The 17101-nt window shown below is 36.0% G+C and overlaps 1 protein-coding gene and 1 long non-coding RNA gene across 2 annotated transcripts; one reads left to right on the forward strand and one right to left on the reverse strand.

Annotated features, from left to right (window-relative positions):
• Positions 1 to 2161: 2161 nt before the first annotated feature.
• On the forward strand, positions 2162 to 3573 carry LOC132803861 (beta-1,4-xylosyltransferase IRX14-like). The gene is made up of 2 exons (XM_060817642.1): positions 2162 to 2186; positions 2930 to 3573. Exons 1-2 carry the CDS (start codon positions 2170 to 2172, stop codon positions 3159 to 3161), a joined length of 249 nt encoding a protein of 82 aa, XP_060673625.1. The 5' UTR covers positions 2162 to 2169; the 3' UTR covers positions 3162 to 3573.
• Positions 3574 to 12812: 9239 nt separating this feature from the next.
• On the reverse strand, positions 12813 to 13695 carry LOC132803923 (uncharacterized). Its single transcript, XR_009639161.1, has 3 exons — positions 13425 to 13695; positions 13082 to 13344; positions 12813 to 12964 (listed from the first exon to the last, which is right to left on the reverse strand). It is a non-coding gene; the product is annotated as an uncharacterized LOC132803923 (long non-coding RNA).
• Between the last annotated feature and the right edge of the window lie 3406 nt (positions 13696 to 17101).

The raw sequence follows: 17101 nt of genomic DNA on the forward strand, positions 1-17101 counted from the left end.
ATTAAATATAATTATAAATGTTTATAAAAAAAATTAAAAAAAATTGTTGAAAGACTTTTTAAAATAGTACATTTTATATTAAAATATGCTTTTTAACATTAAAAAAGTATTTTTTATTAAAAAGTTTCTTTGGATATCTTTTATAGTTTTGATAGGAACATCTTTAAAACCTCTTTAAAAGTTTTCATTTCTCTATTTTAAAGAGCTAAATATATGTTTTATAACTTCAACAAACTTTTTTGATTAAGAAGTTAAAATGGAAAATAAATTTAGCTCTCTAAATGTAGATAATCAAACCCACATTTTATATAAAAGTCTTTTAGCATATTTATTTATTTAAAGCTTCGTTCTTAATATAAAGACTCTTTAAAAATTTTCACTATTTTAAAAAGCCACACATATATTTTATAACTCCAACAAATTTTTTAAATTAAAAAATTAAAATAGAAAATGGCTTGGCTCTCTAAATGTGGAGAGCCAAATTCATTCTCTATATAAAGCTTTTAATATATTTATTTATTACCTTTACAATTTTTAGTGCATAATTAATACTTTTATTTAATTTCTTATATCCTTTTTGTATATATAAAAGAAGAACACTTTGTTATAATTGAATATTGTAAAGATAAAAAGTAATTATTTATTGAAAAATGAAAAATAAAGAGTGATGATTAAAAATAGTGTTGGAATTTGATAAAAAGATCCACTCGTTATTTTGTTAGATTTTTTAAGATACTTTTTATTTTGAAGATTATACTTTTTCAAATAAAAAAAACAATTGGATATGCTATAATAGTGAGAATTAAAGGAGACAACCAATTTATATACATTTTTTTTTCAATAATGCTAGATTTATTAAATTTATTTACAAAATAATGTGATAGACGACATGATAATATATAATTTATTTACTTTTTATTTTAACTTATTTATTTATTTATGGATTTGTTCTTTCATATTTAAGTTATATATGCTAATCAATAATATTTTAATATGTATTATTTGATAAATATTTTAATATTTATAATATTATTATTATATTGTTTTTGTTTTGGTTTTTTTTTTTTTTCTCTCAATAAGGTGAAGCATGCTTAGAATTAATGAGTTCGAGTTTGTGGGTAGGATTCTTTACAAACTCCTGTATTCCGCGGGTGTGGATGGGCTCCAAAGGCTTTATGTGGCTTTTCCTAACCCTCGATATAGCAGGGAGGCCAATGTTTTATTCGTGAAAAATCTATGTTCTAGTAACCCTTAATATCGCTGGGGGGGAATTTGGCCCAATACCCCCATAGGACCGAGCTTCATGAATTTTGCCCCCTCAATTCATTTCTTTTTTGATCTACCCCTCCAATCTTTCAAAATTCCAAAATACCCTTATGTGTTTTTTTTTTTATATTTTTTTTCTTTCCTTTCTTCGACTTTTCCCCTCCATCTCTTTATCCATAACCAGACCTTAGGAGCCCTCTGTTTCCTTTCATGAATCGGCCGGATTGTAAGCGTGGAGACTGCGCGTTTTGAAGGAGATGGTGAAGAGGTGACTCAGAGAGAAAACTGCAGGATTTTAGAGAGCCCTAGGAGCAGAAGCAGAAGCAACAGGTAGGCAACAGCTCTAATTTTGATTTTCTGTTAGTGGTGTTGGGAATTTTTTTTTTTTGGGAGAAATTGTGAAAGTTGTGTTCTGGTTTTTTTTTTTTTTTTTTAATAACGGTGGTGGTAGGCATTTCTTGTTGAGAGATATGTATGATGATATGATGCTGGATGGAGTACAGCCAACTAGGGATACATTCCATTCTGTCATCAGTTAGTGGAAAGGTGCTTTCATGTTTGTTATCATGGACTTTCATTCTTTCTGGAATTTTCCGTTTGGTTGATTTTGTTTTGTTGCAGGTGGATAAGCAAAATGCTCATTTCTTTGGTGTTACGATCAACAAGCAACAAGCCGAGTGTGGTATTGTAGAAAGAGATACTTCAAATGCACAAAGCAAATTTAAGGTATGTATATTTCATATTTTTGCATTTAAATTGTTTATATACCATGTTTGATGACTATGAACTCTCTCTCTCTCTGCATCTGCATTTTCTTTTGTGTTGCTGGTGTGACATTAAATTTATAATCTAATTGCTTTATTTTCCAGTTACTTTATTTCGAGTAAGATGTGAATGGCGGTTATGGTTTGGCCCTACAGGTACCATATCTTCTTTCCTATTGTGTCTCCAATCCATTTTCCATTTTATAGTGCATATGGTTTTTGCATTCTGAAAGCTGTCATGGTTGTTTAAAAAATTTGAAGCATAGATGGAGTCAACAGTGCCAATGATCATATACAATTGGTAGAAATGTTTTGTAATAATCTTGTCATGTTAAACTTTCTGCTGTTATATCCTTCAATTTCTAAGTACTATGCGTCTCTAATTTATTTTCAAAGCATAAAATTGTGGCTGTGAAATTGTGATTTTGAATATCACACATGGGTAGAACTTAAAATTAGTAACCTACCTATGAATGTGACAATGATGCTCAACTTCTCTTTTCAAGTGAATGTCATTGCATTGTTTCAAGTGGTCAAGTGGTATTGGTGTGGCATTTCAATGTATTTCTGTTCAGTCCTCTGACCTCATTCCCAAGGGCTTTCTTACTTGCAATTTGACTACAATCCTTTAAACAATTGACTTATATAATTGTACTATGATTTTATGTAGCATGCTTCTTTTTATTTTACTTTGGTTCAGCAAATCTTTACCTTTAGTCAATAATTTTGTCATATGGAAATGCTTTTTTTCCCCCCACCCCTCATCAAGCCATCTAAATTTCAATATATATCATTGACACATAAATATCATGACAGTCAATTGCCTATTTAATTAAAATTCATTTAGCAGAATCTCTTCCTATGCACATGCATTTGAGATTAGTGTGGTCTCTTTACAGATGGATAATTGATCCTCCTCTGGAGGTCAATGTACCATCAAAACGCACACCATGGCCTGATGCCCCTCCTGAACTCCCTACCAATGAAAATGTAGTGTTGGGCATCCAAGAGCATGCTGTAAAGCATCCTACAAAGACCCGCACATCTAGATCAAAGAGACGAAGCAAGAGAAAGCATGACACAAGAACGGTGGACACACAGGTTGCTTCAAAGCATTCTGAACAAATTTGAAAATCTTAGCACGAAGACGGCTAGAGATGCATGCTGCTGTGTGAATTTTAGGCATCATTCTTCAGCATCATAAAAAAATTTGAATTGCAAAGGCTTATTAGCATAGAGGCAGATGGCCTAACCTGGTATATGTGAAAAGAATCCTTCACGCTGGGCCAGTTGATAACAGGCATTGGAGTTTGAATTTTCACTTAATTTTTCACAAATTTTTTCTTTCTTTTATATATTTTTGTTTGGGATATCAAGATTCTGGTTCAGCATGAGGTATGCCAGCAAAGTCTTGCCGTGTCTGCTACCTTGTAGGACTTTGTATCCAATATGTTTCGAATCTTATACATAATCTTGGAACATAGGAATTATAGAGTTGTGTTCAGCTGGATTTTCGTAGAAAAAAAGATATCAAAATGTAATAAACAAAAAAGAAAAAAAAAAAAGGAAACTTCCATATTTGTGAAAGGATCCAATTTCTTCTATATTCAGATTTTGTTTTTAGTTTTTGTACTTGATTCTCGTGTCAGTATGATGTGTAAGGAAGGATGATAATTTAAATGGATGCTATCAATCACTTTTACATGAATGGCTCCATGGTAGTATGTCCAAATGAGACTTGTTAGGAGGGAATTAATTGTCTGGCTTTTGTAAACTATTTAAATACATGGATACCTATGAAAGTGTCAAGTAAAAATAACAGTTTTCTCATTGACTGTCTCGAATACAGGTGATAATATTAAAACAACTTTTTTGACCATCCCTCATTTCTATCTACCCCATTAACTTCTGTCCTGCTACCACATTAAATGTATACTGTGTCTTCCTCTCTCTTTCTCTTTTGTTGGTTGGGTACCTTTCAGCCTTCTTTCTTTGCATTGACGAACATTGCAGAAAATCCCAAAATCTCTTCAGTTCAGTTCACTCTCCCTGCATCATCTGAAAATATTCATTGTGGAGCCCATACACTTCAAAGGGATGTAATTAAATTGTACGTTTCTGCAGATCGGAGTTAACGATTACCTGGTATGTGGATATATATACATATATATATATACATAATTTGGCTTTATGCTACTTCTTTACATAATTGTTTTTATCATTTATAATAAATTTTTTCCATCTTAATGTTTTGAAATCATGAACTCCCAATAGTAAACATAAATGGCTTAATAAGTAAGCCAAAAAATAAATACAATATACTTCATATTAATTTTGTTAATTGATTTTACGAAAAAAATTTCCTAAAATATATTTTACGTATAGGTGATAGATAAAGTCAAATATATTAGCCTAAGAATAAGAATTTAATTAGTCAATATTGTATTAAAAAAATAACATTTACTAGAATTCATATGGAAATGGTCTCAGTGATCATTATTTTCCTACCAATTTACATGTAAGGTCATTGTTGACAGCTCCACTTAATAATGAATAAAGAAAAGGAGCAAAGGTTTTTCGCCTGGACCATCTCCAAAAGACCACAAAACTTTTTTTTTTTTTTTTTCCCTAAAGCAACTGGGTTTCAAATTTCAAACCCATAATTTATTTATTTATTTATTTATTTCCAATTCAGTTCTGGTGAAAAATTGTTGTCCAGTTAACCAGATAAGTGAAAATTCGCCGAAGGAGCATGGATATGTACCTTCTGCATTGGAAAGGATCGAATAATAGGACTCCTTAAGTCAAAACTTTGTACCACAAAACAAAACAAAAAAAATAAATAAAAATTACTTTGGTAATTTCCACAAAAAGGATTATTCACCAAAACCGTGTATTATTATTATTATTATTATTTTTTGTTGTTGTTCTAGATGGGAGAATAAAGTTGCAGAGAGAAATTATTAGACAGAGAGTGTGATTTATGAGTTGACAAGTACTTCTGGCTTAAAGTGTAGCAAATTCACAATGAATTTGGGAGGAGTGAAGCGGGACAATTTACAAATTGACAAGGAACACCTCAGGGTTATAGGAAAGATAAGATCATTGGTTTCCAGTCAAGATTTTGGATGACTCAATTGGACTTGGATTTTGGAACACAAAATTTCATTTAAATTTAATGAGTGTAATTTTCATTATTGGGGCTTGCAAACCATGACTTTTTTTCTTTTTTCTTTTTTTGGCTTTCATATTTTTGTTTCAGGAAAGACTGTTAACATATTTGTTTCCTTTCTTTTACAATTTTCATATCAGTCAATTTCATATACCTACATGAAAACGATATATTTATGTTAAATATTACAAATACTAAATTTAAAAAAGCCAATCATCTTCAAGTAATTACATCTCAGATTGTATAAGATTACGAAGCTAGGTAATAGGGTTCCTTTTTTAGTAGCACTTTAGTACCAAGAAACATGTTCTCATTGTAGGGTCCTCAAAACTCGTTTGTCTTCTCTATCCAGCAGCTAGTACCTTCTATCAGATTTCACAAGGTGTGTTATAAATATAAAAATGTGTACATATATGGCAACATTTTTCCCTTAATCAGCATTTGTACTCATTTACATAAAATGCATTCCTATTTTATCTTTACTCATTTACTGAAAATGCATTTGTATTTGTATTTAAAATGCTATTCCAGTAGGCGTTAATAACATAATTGTTTGGCTTATTTTATGTACTCATTTACTAAAAATGTATTTGTATTTTTTCATTACTTTTGCTTCAGGATTATAGTTAAACCTTCCAGCAAAGATTCTACGATTGCAGAAGTAGATACTTAGTATGTTTTGAATTGGTAAACTCTTTGTGCTCAATGTCACAAATTTCAGTTTTACTGTTCTACGATGGAACATGGAGTGTATGTTCTGAAGGTACCTGGAGATACCAACGTCAAAGAATGAAGATTATACGTATCAAAAGGAATTGTACGTTGGCCGAACTTGAAGATGTTGTCTACAACGCTCTCAACTTAGATTCTACACAACATCAATTAATCTTCAAGTTCATATACCATGTGTGTTTGTCATGTGAGCCGTACGTTGTGGAAAATGATGAAGACCTACAAAGTTTTATAGAAGAGTATAGTTCACACAGACCTCAAGACAGATCTCCACTTATTGTTGATGTGTTATCCAGGGTTCCAAAGAGTATTGATACTGCTGGATGTGTGGTGAATAGGATACCTACAAGTTCAGGATTTAAGACTATTGCCCCACTATCTGCAGTTCCCGAGATAGCTACTTGTACCTCTGATGCCAACATGCAGTCCCCAGCGACCGAAATTCATGTGCTGGAAACTCAACCTGGATTCTCTGAAAATCAAATGTGTGAAAACAATGTGCAATCTGCAGAACATGATCATGATAACGAGCACTTCGAAATTAATGATTTGAATGAATATCGTGGACATGATTATGATCAAGATGAACAATTTGAGGTTGAGGTCAACACTGATCGTAGTGAAGATGGGTTACGAGACATTTTACATACCCAACATTCGGGACTTTCAGCTGGTGATAGTCGACATGGTGACTCTCCTTATGGTAGTACTCCAATTGATAATGTGAATGATGATGTGCTTGCCTCTCCTTGTACCGAAAACCATTTGGACATTCGACAGGATTCGACGGCAACCATGGCTGAACGTAGGGTCAACCATCGCTTCTCATCCGTCAATGCCCATGAAATCATTCGAATCAACCAAATATTTGCGAGTAAGAATGTGCTACAGAAGAAGATTAGTCTTTATGCACTAAGGAGAAATTCTGAATTCAAGGTCAAGAAGTCGGATAGAGTCCGATATGAGGTTGTATGTGGAAACGAAAATTGCGTGTGGCGAATGCGTGCTACCAAACTACATGGTGATAATACAGAGGCCTTCATGATTAGGGCCTTCAAAGATGAGCATATTTGCTCTTTAAATATCATGAAAAGGGATCATCGTCAAGCAACAAGTTCAGTTATCGGAGACATCATCCAGCCAATGTTTGATGGGATTTCAAGGCAATACAAACCTCAAGATATCGTGCATGACATTCGCTCTAATTACGGAGTAAACATAAGTTACAACAAAGCATGGGCCGCTAAGGAAGTTGCACTATCGGGTTTGTGGGGCACGCCAGAAGATTCATATGCAAAACTTCCTTTATGGAGTCACGTTTTGAAGAGCAAAAATCCGGGCACATTTACTCGAATTGAAACTGATGATCAAAACAGATTTTTATATTTTTTCATGGCACTTGGAGCTAGCATTAGAGGGTTCCAGCATATGCGGAGAGTCGTAGCTGTCGATGGAACTACACTGAAGAATAGATATAGAGGTTTGTTATATATTGCATCATGTTTGGATGGGAACAATCAAATTTATCCACTTGCTTATGGAATAGGCCCTGGGGAGACGGATGCGGCTTACACATGGTTTTTTGAGAGCTTTAAAGAAGCATTTGGGGATGATCCGAATATAGCTTTTATATCAGATAGACACAAGAGAATTGTAAAAGCAATACTTACAGTTTTTCCTAATAATCACCATGGCCATTGCACATATCATCTTGGTACAAATTTACGTGCTAAGAAGTTTAAAGGTAATGTCAACGCGATTATATCAACTTTTAATGATGCAGCTAGAGCATATATTGTTGAGGATTTAGATAAGGCCATGCAGCTTTTAGAAGGGGTTAGTATTGAAGCTGTACAATATCTCAAGGATGCAAGTCCTTCAAAATAGGCTAGATCACATTTTCCGGGCAATAGATACAACATAATGACAACTAACATTGCAGAAAGCATGAACTCTATGCTTATTGATGCTAGGGATAAACCTGTTTTGCCATTACTAGATCACATTCGTGATGTCTTGCAAAGGTGGTGGTATGAACGTCGAACTAACGCTGCTGCAATGCAAACTCCTGTTACTAATTGGTTGGAAAAAATCATGCAGGACCGCTCAAATAATGGCAGAAGCTTACGTGTTATGCCAATGAACTTATATGAGTTTCAAGTTGTTGGCCATGGCATGTTCGTTGGAGTTGTTAACTTAGAAAATAAGACATGCTCATGCAAGGAATTTGACATTGATGGATTTCCTTGTGTCCATGCAATTGTAGCATGTAAGCATCGACATATTTCTCCATATTTCCTTTGCTCCGCGCATTACTCAGTTGACTCACTCCGTTATGCATATTCGGAAACCATATATCCACTTGGAGATAAATGTCAGTGGCATGCTCCAGATGATGTCATAAACCAGGTTATACTTCCACCTCAAATTGGCAAACAGTCAGGAAGACCGAGAAAGAAGAGGATTCAATCTCAAGGAGAGGAGCGTCATCAATATAGATGCGGGAGGTGCAAACAGGTTGGTCACACCAGCCGATCATGCTCCGCCGCCGTACCTCTTGATAGCACTAACAACCAATAGCACCACTGAAACGAACTCCCATCAATCGCATGATGCTATATTCAAACAATGAGGCCATGTTATGTGGTATGCGTGTGTATGAAATGTAGTCAGGAATGCAATTAGTTGGTCAACCGCGTAACATGTGTTTTGGCGTAATAGACGTTGGCTTTATATGTTCTTTTATTGTCAAATTCATCTGTCGTATTGTTTTGATAACATATCATTCCGTCTTCAATTTTTGGTTCAGTTGTTTGTATGTTTCTTACTATTGCATGGATGATATTACTGCCCAATGGTAATGACCATTGCATCATCGGTAATTTTGCAACAAAACTGATAACTGTTCACCCTCGGTAATTCCCGAGTAAATCGTTGGTAACCACCAAATTTCCTCCGGCAAATTTACCAACAGTTTCGTCGGTAATTCCCGAGGTTGTACAGTTCATTATATTTTACCAATTTTTTGCACCCCACAAGGCCCCTAAGGTGTGTTGAATGTAAAAACATGCAAAACAGAGATTCTATAATTGTACTACAGAGAGAAAATCCCAAAATTTCATAAAAGTGTATCAAATTTTTCAAAAAAATTGATGACTGTTCACCATCGGTAATTCCCGGGGAAATCGTCGGTAAACTACAAATATCCTCTGGAAAACTTACCGACATTTTCATCGGTAATTCCCGAGGGTGTACAGTACGGCATATTTTGCCTATTTTTTGGAACCCACAAGGCCCCTAATGTGTGTTGAATGAAAAAACATGCAAAAAATGGATTCTATAATTGTACTAAGGAGAGAAAATCCCAAAATTTAATAAAAGTGTATCAAAGTTTGCAAAAAATAAGCTAACTGTTCAACATCGGTAATTCTCAAGGAAATCGTCGGTAAACTACAAATACCCTCTGGAAAAATTACAGACAGTTTCGTCGGTAATTCCCGATGGTGTACAGTACGGCATATTTTGCCAATTGTTTGGACCCCAAAAGGCCCCTAATGTGTGTTGAATGAAAAAACATGCAAAACATGGATTCTATAATTGTACTAAGGAGAGAAAATCCCAAAATTTCATAAAACTGTATCAAAGTTTGCAAAAAAATAAGTATACTGTTCACCCTCGGTAATTCCCGACGAAATCGTCGGGAAACTACGAATGCCCTCTGGACAAATTACCGACAGTTTCGTCGGTAATTCCCGAGGATGTACAGTATGGCATATTTTGCCAATTTTTTGGACCCCACAAGGCCCCTAAGGTGTGTTGAATGAAAAAACATGCAAAACATGGATTCTATAATTGTACTAAGGAGAGAAAATCCCAAAATTTTATAAAAGTGTATCAAAGTTTGCAAAAAATAAGCTACTGTTCACCCTCGGGAAATTACCGACGAAACTGTCGGGAAACTACAAATGCCCTTTGGAAAAATTACCGACAGCTTCGTCGTTAATTCCCGAGGGTGTACAGTACGTATTATTTTGCCAATTTTGTTTACCCCACAAGGCCCCTAAGGTGTGTTGAATGAAAAAACATGCAAAACATGGATTCTATAATTGTACTAAGGAGAGAAAATCCCAAAATTTTATAAAAGTGCATCAAAGTTTGCAAAAAATAAGCTACTGTTCACCCTCGGGAAATTACCGACGAAACTGTCGGGAAACTACAAATGCCCTCTGGAAAAATTACCAACAGTTTTGTCGGTAATTCCCGAGGGTGTACAGTACGTATTATTTTGCCAATTTTTTTTACCCCACAAGGCCCCTAAGGTGTGTTGAATGAAAAAACATGCAAAACATGGATTCTATAATTGTACTAAGGAGAGAAAATCCCAAAATTTCATAAAAGTGTATCAAAGTTTGCAAAAAATAAGTATACTGTTCACCCTCGGGAAATTACCGACGAAACTGTCGGGAAACTACAAATGCCCTCTGGAAAACTTACTGACAGTTTCGTCGTTAATTTCCCGAGGGTGTACAGTACGTATTATTTTGCCAATTGTTTTTACCCCACAAGCCCCCTAAGGTGTGTTGAATGAAAAAACATGCAAAACATGGATTCTATAATTGTACTAAGGAGAGAAAATAAAAAATTTCATAAAAGTGTATCAAAGTTTGCAAAAAATAAGTATACTGTTCACCCTCGGGAAATTACCGAAGCAACTGTCGGGAAACTACAAATGCCCTCTGAAAAAATTACCGACAGTTTCGTCGGTAATTCCCGAGGGTGTACAGTACGGCATATTTTGCCAATTTTTTGGACCCCACAAGGCCCCTAAGGTGTGTTGAATGAAAAAACATGCAAAACATGGATTCTATAATTGTACTAAGGAGAGAAAATCCCAAAATTTTATAAAAGTGTATCAAAGTTTGCAAAAAATACGTATACTGTTCACCCTAGGGAAATTACCGACGAAGCTGTCGGGAAACTACAAATGCCCTCTGGAAAAATTACCGACAGTTTCTTCGGTAATTTCCTGAGGGTGTACAGTACGTACTATTTTGCCAATTTTGTTTACCCCACAAGGCCCCTAAGGTGTGTTAAATGTAAAAACATGCAAAACATGGATTCTATAATTGTACTAAGGAGAGAAAATCCCAAAATTTCATAAAAGTGTATCAAAGTTTGCAAAAAAATAAGTATATTGTTCACCCTCGGTAATTCCCGACGAAAGTGTCGGGAAACTACAAATGACCGCTGGAAAAATTGCGGACGATTTCATCGGTAATTCCCGAGGGTCTACAGTGCATGATAATTCGTCCGTAATAACCTCTGGAATATTTGATGTACTGTAAACCATCGGTAATTACCGACGAAACAATCGGTAATTTTCCAGAGGGTTTTTTTTGGGATTACCGACGATTTCCTCGGGAATTACCGAGGGTGAACAGTTGTCATTTTTTTGCAAAAGTTGATATGCTTTTATGAAATTTTGAGATTTACTATCCTTAGCACAATTATAGAATCCAAATTTTGCATGTTTTTGCATTCAACACACCTTAGGGGCCTTGTGGGGTAAAAAAAATTGGCAAAATATTGCGTACTGTACGCCCTCGGGAACGTACCGACGAAACTGTCGGTAATTTTTCCAGAGGGCATTTGTAGTTTCCCGACAGTTTCGTCGGTAATTTCCCGAGGGTGAACAGTATACGTATTTTTTGCAAACTTGGATACACTTTTATGAAATTTTGGGATTTTCTCTCCTTAGTACAATTATAGAATCCATGTTTTGCATGTTTTTTCATTTAACACACCTTAAGGGCCTTGTGGGGTAAAAAAAATTGGCAAAATAGTACGTACTGTACACCCTCGGGAAATTACCGACGAAACTGTCGGTAATTTTTCCAGAGGGCATTTGTAGTTTCCCGACAGTTTCGTCGGTAATTTCCCGAGGGTGAACAGTATACGTATTTTTTGCAAACTTGGAAACACTTTTATGAAATTTTGGGATTTTCTCTCCTTAGTACAATTATAGAATCCATGTTTTGCATGTTTTTTCATTCAACACACCTTAGGGGCCTTGTGGGGTAAAAAAAATTGGCAAAATAGTACGTACTGTACACCCTCGGGAAATTACCGACGAAACTGTCGGTAATTTTTCCAGAGGGCATTTGTAGTTTCCCGACAGTTTCGTCGGTAATTTCCCGAGGGTGAACAGTATACTTATTTTTTGCAAACTTTGATACACTTTTATGAAATTTTGGGATTTTCTCTCCTTAGTACAATTATAGAATCCATGTTTTGCATGTTTTTTCATTCAACACACCTTAGGGGCCTTGTGGGGTACAAAAAATTGGCAAAACATGATGTACTGTACACCCTCGAGAATTACCGACGAAACTGTCGGTAATTATTCCTGAAGGAATTTAGTGGTTACCGACGATTTCCTCGGGAATTACCGAGGGTGAACAGTCATCAATTTTTTTGCAAAATTTGATATACTTTTATGAAATTTTGGGATTTTCTCTCCTTAGTACAATTTTAGAATCCCTATTTGCCATGTTTTTGCATTCAACACACATTATGGAACCTGTGGGGCCCAACAAATTGGTAAAACTTGATGGACTGTAGACATTCAGAAATTACCGACGAAACCGTCGGTAATTTATCCAGGGTTTATTTGTTGGTTACGAAAAAGCGTTTCTGTAATTACCGATGGTGAATCGGGAATTATCGATGCACCATCGATAATCATCTTTCCTTTAATTTTTACCACAACCGAGGGTTTTTTTTTTATCTTTTATCTTTTATCTTTTTTTTTCAACGGTTGTCATTAGTAAAGATAGGTTCCGCATATTAAGATAACATTAGTATAGACCATCATAACATTAAACATACGATCTACATTGAAAGTTTATTAAAGTACAAATCAACAGCATATTTTTTTCTAAAAAACATAATGTCTTGCGGACCAAATGAAGGGTTCTCCTCACTACTCATGTACTCAATAAATTTCAGAGCGTAGACGCCACAATCACCCCTGCAGAATAGCATTAATGATTAGCATTAATGAAAACCAACTACGTGTATTTTCACACGTAACCACAATAAAAAACAGCAGCAATACAAGTTGTTTGAAATGACAACACATTCATACCCATTATCTTGGCGGGGTGCATCTTTGATCATGGTCATCGTGAATGGATCTAAAGTGGGAGACACGTTCGGATTCTTCCCGTAATATCCCCCATCCCTCAATAGGTAAGGCAGCATATACGTAAGGCATTCCGCATTCTTCAACTCTCTATTCTGGACATATTTATTTCCCATATTTGGATCGTATAAATCAATATGCCGGGCCTTCAAGTCCACACATGCTGCCAACCAATGCGCGCCTCCATTGTTGACAGGGATGTACACCTGCAAATTAGAACATAACCTCATTATCCACAAAATGGGAAACTTAGTGAGAATTTTTTTCAATATATGTATGGACTTACATAATCACATATCCGCCACGACACGCTAGGTTTGGGTGACCTCCCACGCACATAGTTACAAAGGGTCGCATCACATGAATATGTGCTACGAGATGCCCTCCATATGGGATAACGCCCTTTGATGGATGACTGCCAAATAATGAAATATATACAATATAAAATATCATCAATATAACATTAAGCAACGCAGTAACATCCCATCATCTTACCCAAAATAACACGTCTAATATGGCACAAGTGTTGGTGAACATCTTCTCATTATCAAACCGTCTTTTTCGTATGAAATACAAAATAGTGTCAATATGCTGCAAAACCACATTAAAGGAAATAAGTAACAAGTGCGAGGTGATAAATAAAACATCATTCCAAACATAGGACCACAATGATTTTGCATGAACATAAAACATATAACTTACATCGGAATTCAACCATCCTTCATCGGTCAGTAGCTCAGCAAAAAATTCCTTTCCCACCGTTATATAAGATGTACACACGGTTGCTTCCTTCGGTGCCACCCTATACCACTCATCGAACGCCCTCTCCTTTGATGCATCAATAGGTCGAGTAAGATTAAATTTGACCTTCTTTTTACACGGGTCGGTGTAAGGAGAGATGACGTGATGTGACTGGTGGTAAACTCGACCGAATCGGCTTGTATCACCAACGTTATGCTTCCGATCTTCCACCTCAATCTCAGCTGATTGGTCATGATGTGGACTGTCAGCTGAAGCACCGATATCCCACCCGAAATGTAAAGGCCGATATGGCACCAAAGCCTAGGAATCCTCCACATAGGGTCCTCCAGGTACGATAGGCTCAAACGGTGTAGTACAATCATCATCCTCCTTCCTACCATTGGAACCGTCTATGGGTGCATCAAATTCTTCAGCTTGCTCTCCAACAGATGGTGCCACAGGGGATGATGGTCTAACCGAAGATGACGGTGAATGGCTATGCATATGATGCTCGGCCTGTAAAACACAATGATTATTTTTGCAGTTCCCAAACTCTAACAACAAATAATTGCTGAATTACAATATGTAATTTAATAATGCTGAAGCACTAAAGTAAAGTATACTAAGTTGTCTAAATGATACCTGATGCTTTTGTTAAGTAAAGTATACCAAGTTGTCTAAATGATACCTGATGCTTTTGTTGGGCAATAACAAAACTAAGCATCTTCCTTAACGTTGCCATCTCTTTATTTAATTCATCAACTTTTGCCTCCAAGCAAGCAAGCTAATCAATATCAATATCCAAAACATAAGTCAACATATATTAGTACAACATATGAAATACAAATTTGCGTGCAAGTAACAATTGCATACCCTGAAATTAGAATTTGGAGGGCCACTAGAATGCTCCCCAGCTTTGGACGCATCTTTAGCGCTAACATCTTTAGCGCCAACATCTTTAGCGCCAACTATTGGTGCTACAATTGGAGGTGACGTGTAGCGAACTTCATGTATGTCAACTGCTATTGTTCGCCAGTAATCCATAGTCTTCTCCTCATCGGTAGCATCTAACGTCCAGTGCACAACATACTACATGCAATGAAGAAAGGAAAAAAAAGTAAATTTGGAAACTGACTATGGTAATGTAACTTGAATGTAGTCGTACCATGTAGTCTAAACAAAATTTGCCTTACATTGCTATTGGAGGAGAACCAATTATGGACAGCAAAATGGTTTGGTTGCCTTGGAGTATGCCATCCAAGGATCCTCGGACAACGGGTTTCCAACCGGTTGGCAAATTGGTTACCAAAATCAGGGATTGCTTCAAACCCCCACACCTACAAAATACAAATTATAGGTTATTAAATATAAATTTTAAGTAAACGCTACATGTATTAAATATATTACCGTACCTGAAACACCAATGGAAAACCTTTTAGGTCATAATACTGTGATATATTCTTTACTGCACGTCCTCGTCCTCGTTGCTGGAATGCATTGTGGAATGAGTTGATCGTCTCCTTGTAGCTCAAAATGCCCCAAGGGTAGGAATTAAATACGTCGAGATCAGCAACCAAATCAATGAATTTTGTTTTTTATTTGAACCTTCGGATCCATTCCGAGTACACCATGAACTAAGAAATATAGTAACGCAATTCTAACAGCATCCCAATCATCCACAAAAAGTGTATCCTTGAATAGTCGTTCCAGTTCGGGCGGTTTCAAGTCACTCCTGTCATCTAGCAACCTCGTGCGCAGCTCATTTCCTTTGGAAATTTGCATATCATACATCGAAGGGTACCTACAAAACTTTAACCCACTAATGAGTGCGAATTCCCACTTCGTAAACCGCACTGCAGATCCGCTGAAGTTAAACTCCAGTACTTCTGGATTGTTGGACTCAACTTGTCTGCAAAGCAGGTGATGCACTAACTGACCAGAGAACCGGAGGTTCTTCATGTCAAGTAAGTGTCCAAAACATGTTTGTCTATACTTTTCGAGCTGCTCACTTGTGAGGACACTTGTAATTACTTTGTTCGCCCCTATTGGATTCCCGAATGAATGTGCCCTACCTTTATTTATATCGGCATCCTGCAACATCCGTTCCTTTGGAGCATCGATGGGCTGCAATATGAATTACATAAATGGAACTGACATCAACGATTTAATCATACCCTATTTTTCCACCCTAACTTGATAATAATAATTTCCAACTAAATCTTAAGACATATGGGTTCACATTTTTGCACAAGTGGTAATTACCGATGAAACCATCGGTAATCAACCTACAATGAACTAAAAAAAAAGCCCGATGGCCTATCGGCAATTACCGATGGCCATTGGGTGAAGTTTTTCTTCAGTTTTCACATTCATGAATAAATACTGTCACATGTCTTATCATTTACCGCACAAAACAACCTAAATGAATATAAAACTTACCGTATTAGATGGGGGAGAGGAAAGTGGAACGTGCCCTCGAAGTTTGGTGCTTTCCGTCTCAGATTTGGATTTCTGCCTAGTAGTACGTTGACGCTTAGAGTCGGGTGCTGCTGCTATGCTACCACCGCGTCTCTTACTTTCCACCTTCTTAACTCCCTTCTTCGGTTGACGTCACAAGTTCCTCTTTGGTGCCATTATAAAGTACAACCTACAAATGTACATTGACAACATTAATAAACTTTTATCTACCTTTAACAACATTGTCAACTATGTATACATACATGTATAAATATCCGCAATCCTTAATTTCATACGCTCTCTTCCTAAGGATATTGTGCATGCCATAACATTTACTGAACATTTAATGTATAGCAGTGTGCATGCCATCTAAATCTTTCTTTCTTCTTCTTCTTTAATTTTTTATTTTTTTCTTTTGTGGGGATAAAGTGTTTGCGTGTTTGCTTCTAGCTAACCATGTACCTGAAATTTTATGCATCGATCTTCTCTCTCTCTCTCTCTCTCTATATATATATATATATATATATCTATACCTTTAGAAAGTACTAACTCTGGAATTCTCAACTTCAATTCTAATTAATCATAAAGTATTTTTCTCTTTTCTCCTGGTCAAGGGCCACCACCAGGAAATCCAAATCCGGGTTGGGGCACACCAACAGGGAACCAAGGGAAATGGGGAAGCGAACGGAATCATAATGCAGATAGATACTCAAATCAGAGGGATAGAGGATCTCACGGTGGGGATTCTGGTTATGGTGGGGGTAA

The sequence above is a fragment of the Ziziphus jujuba genome, chromosome 5, assembly GCF_031755915.1.
Source record: "Ziziphus jujuba cultivar Dongzao chromosome 5, ASM3175591v1".
Lineage (NCBI taxonomy): Eukaryota > Viridiplantae > Streptophyta > Magnoliopsida > Rosales > Rhamnaceae > Ziziphus > Ziziphus jujuba.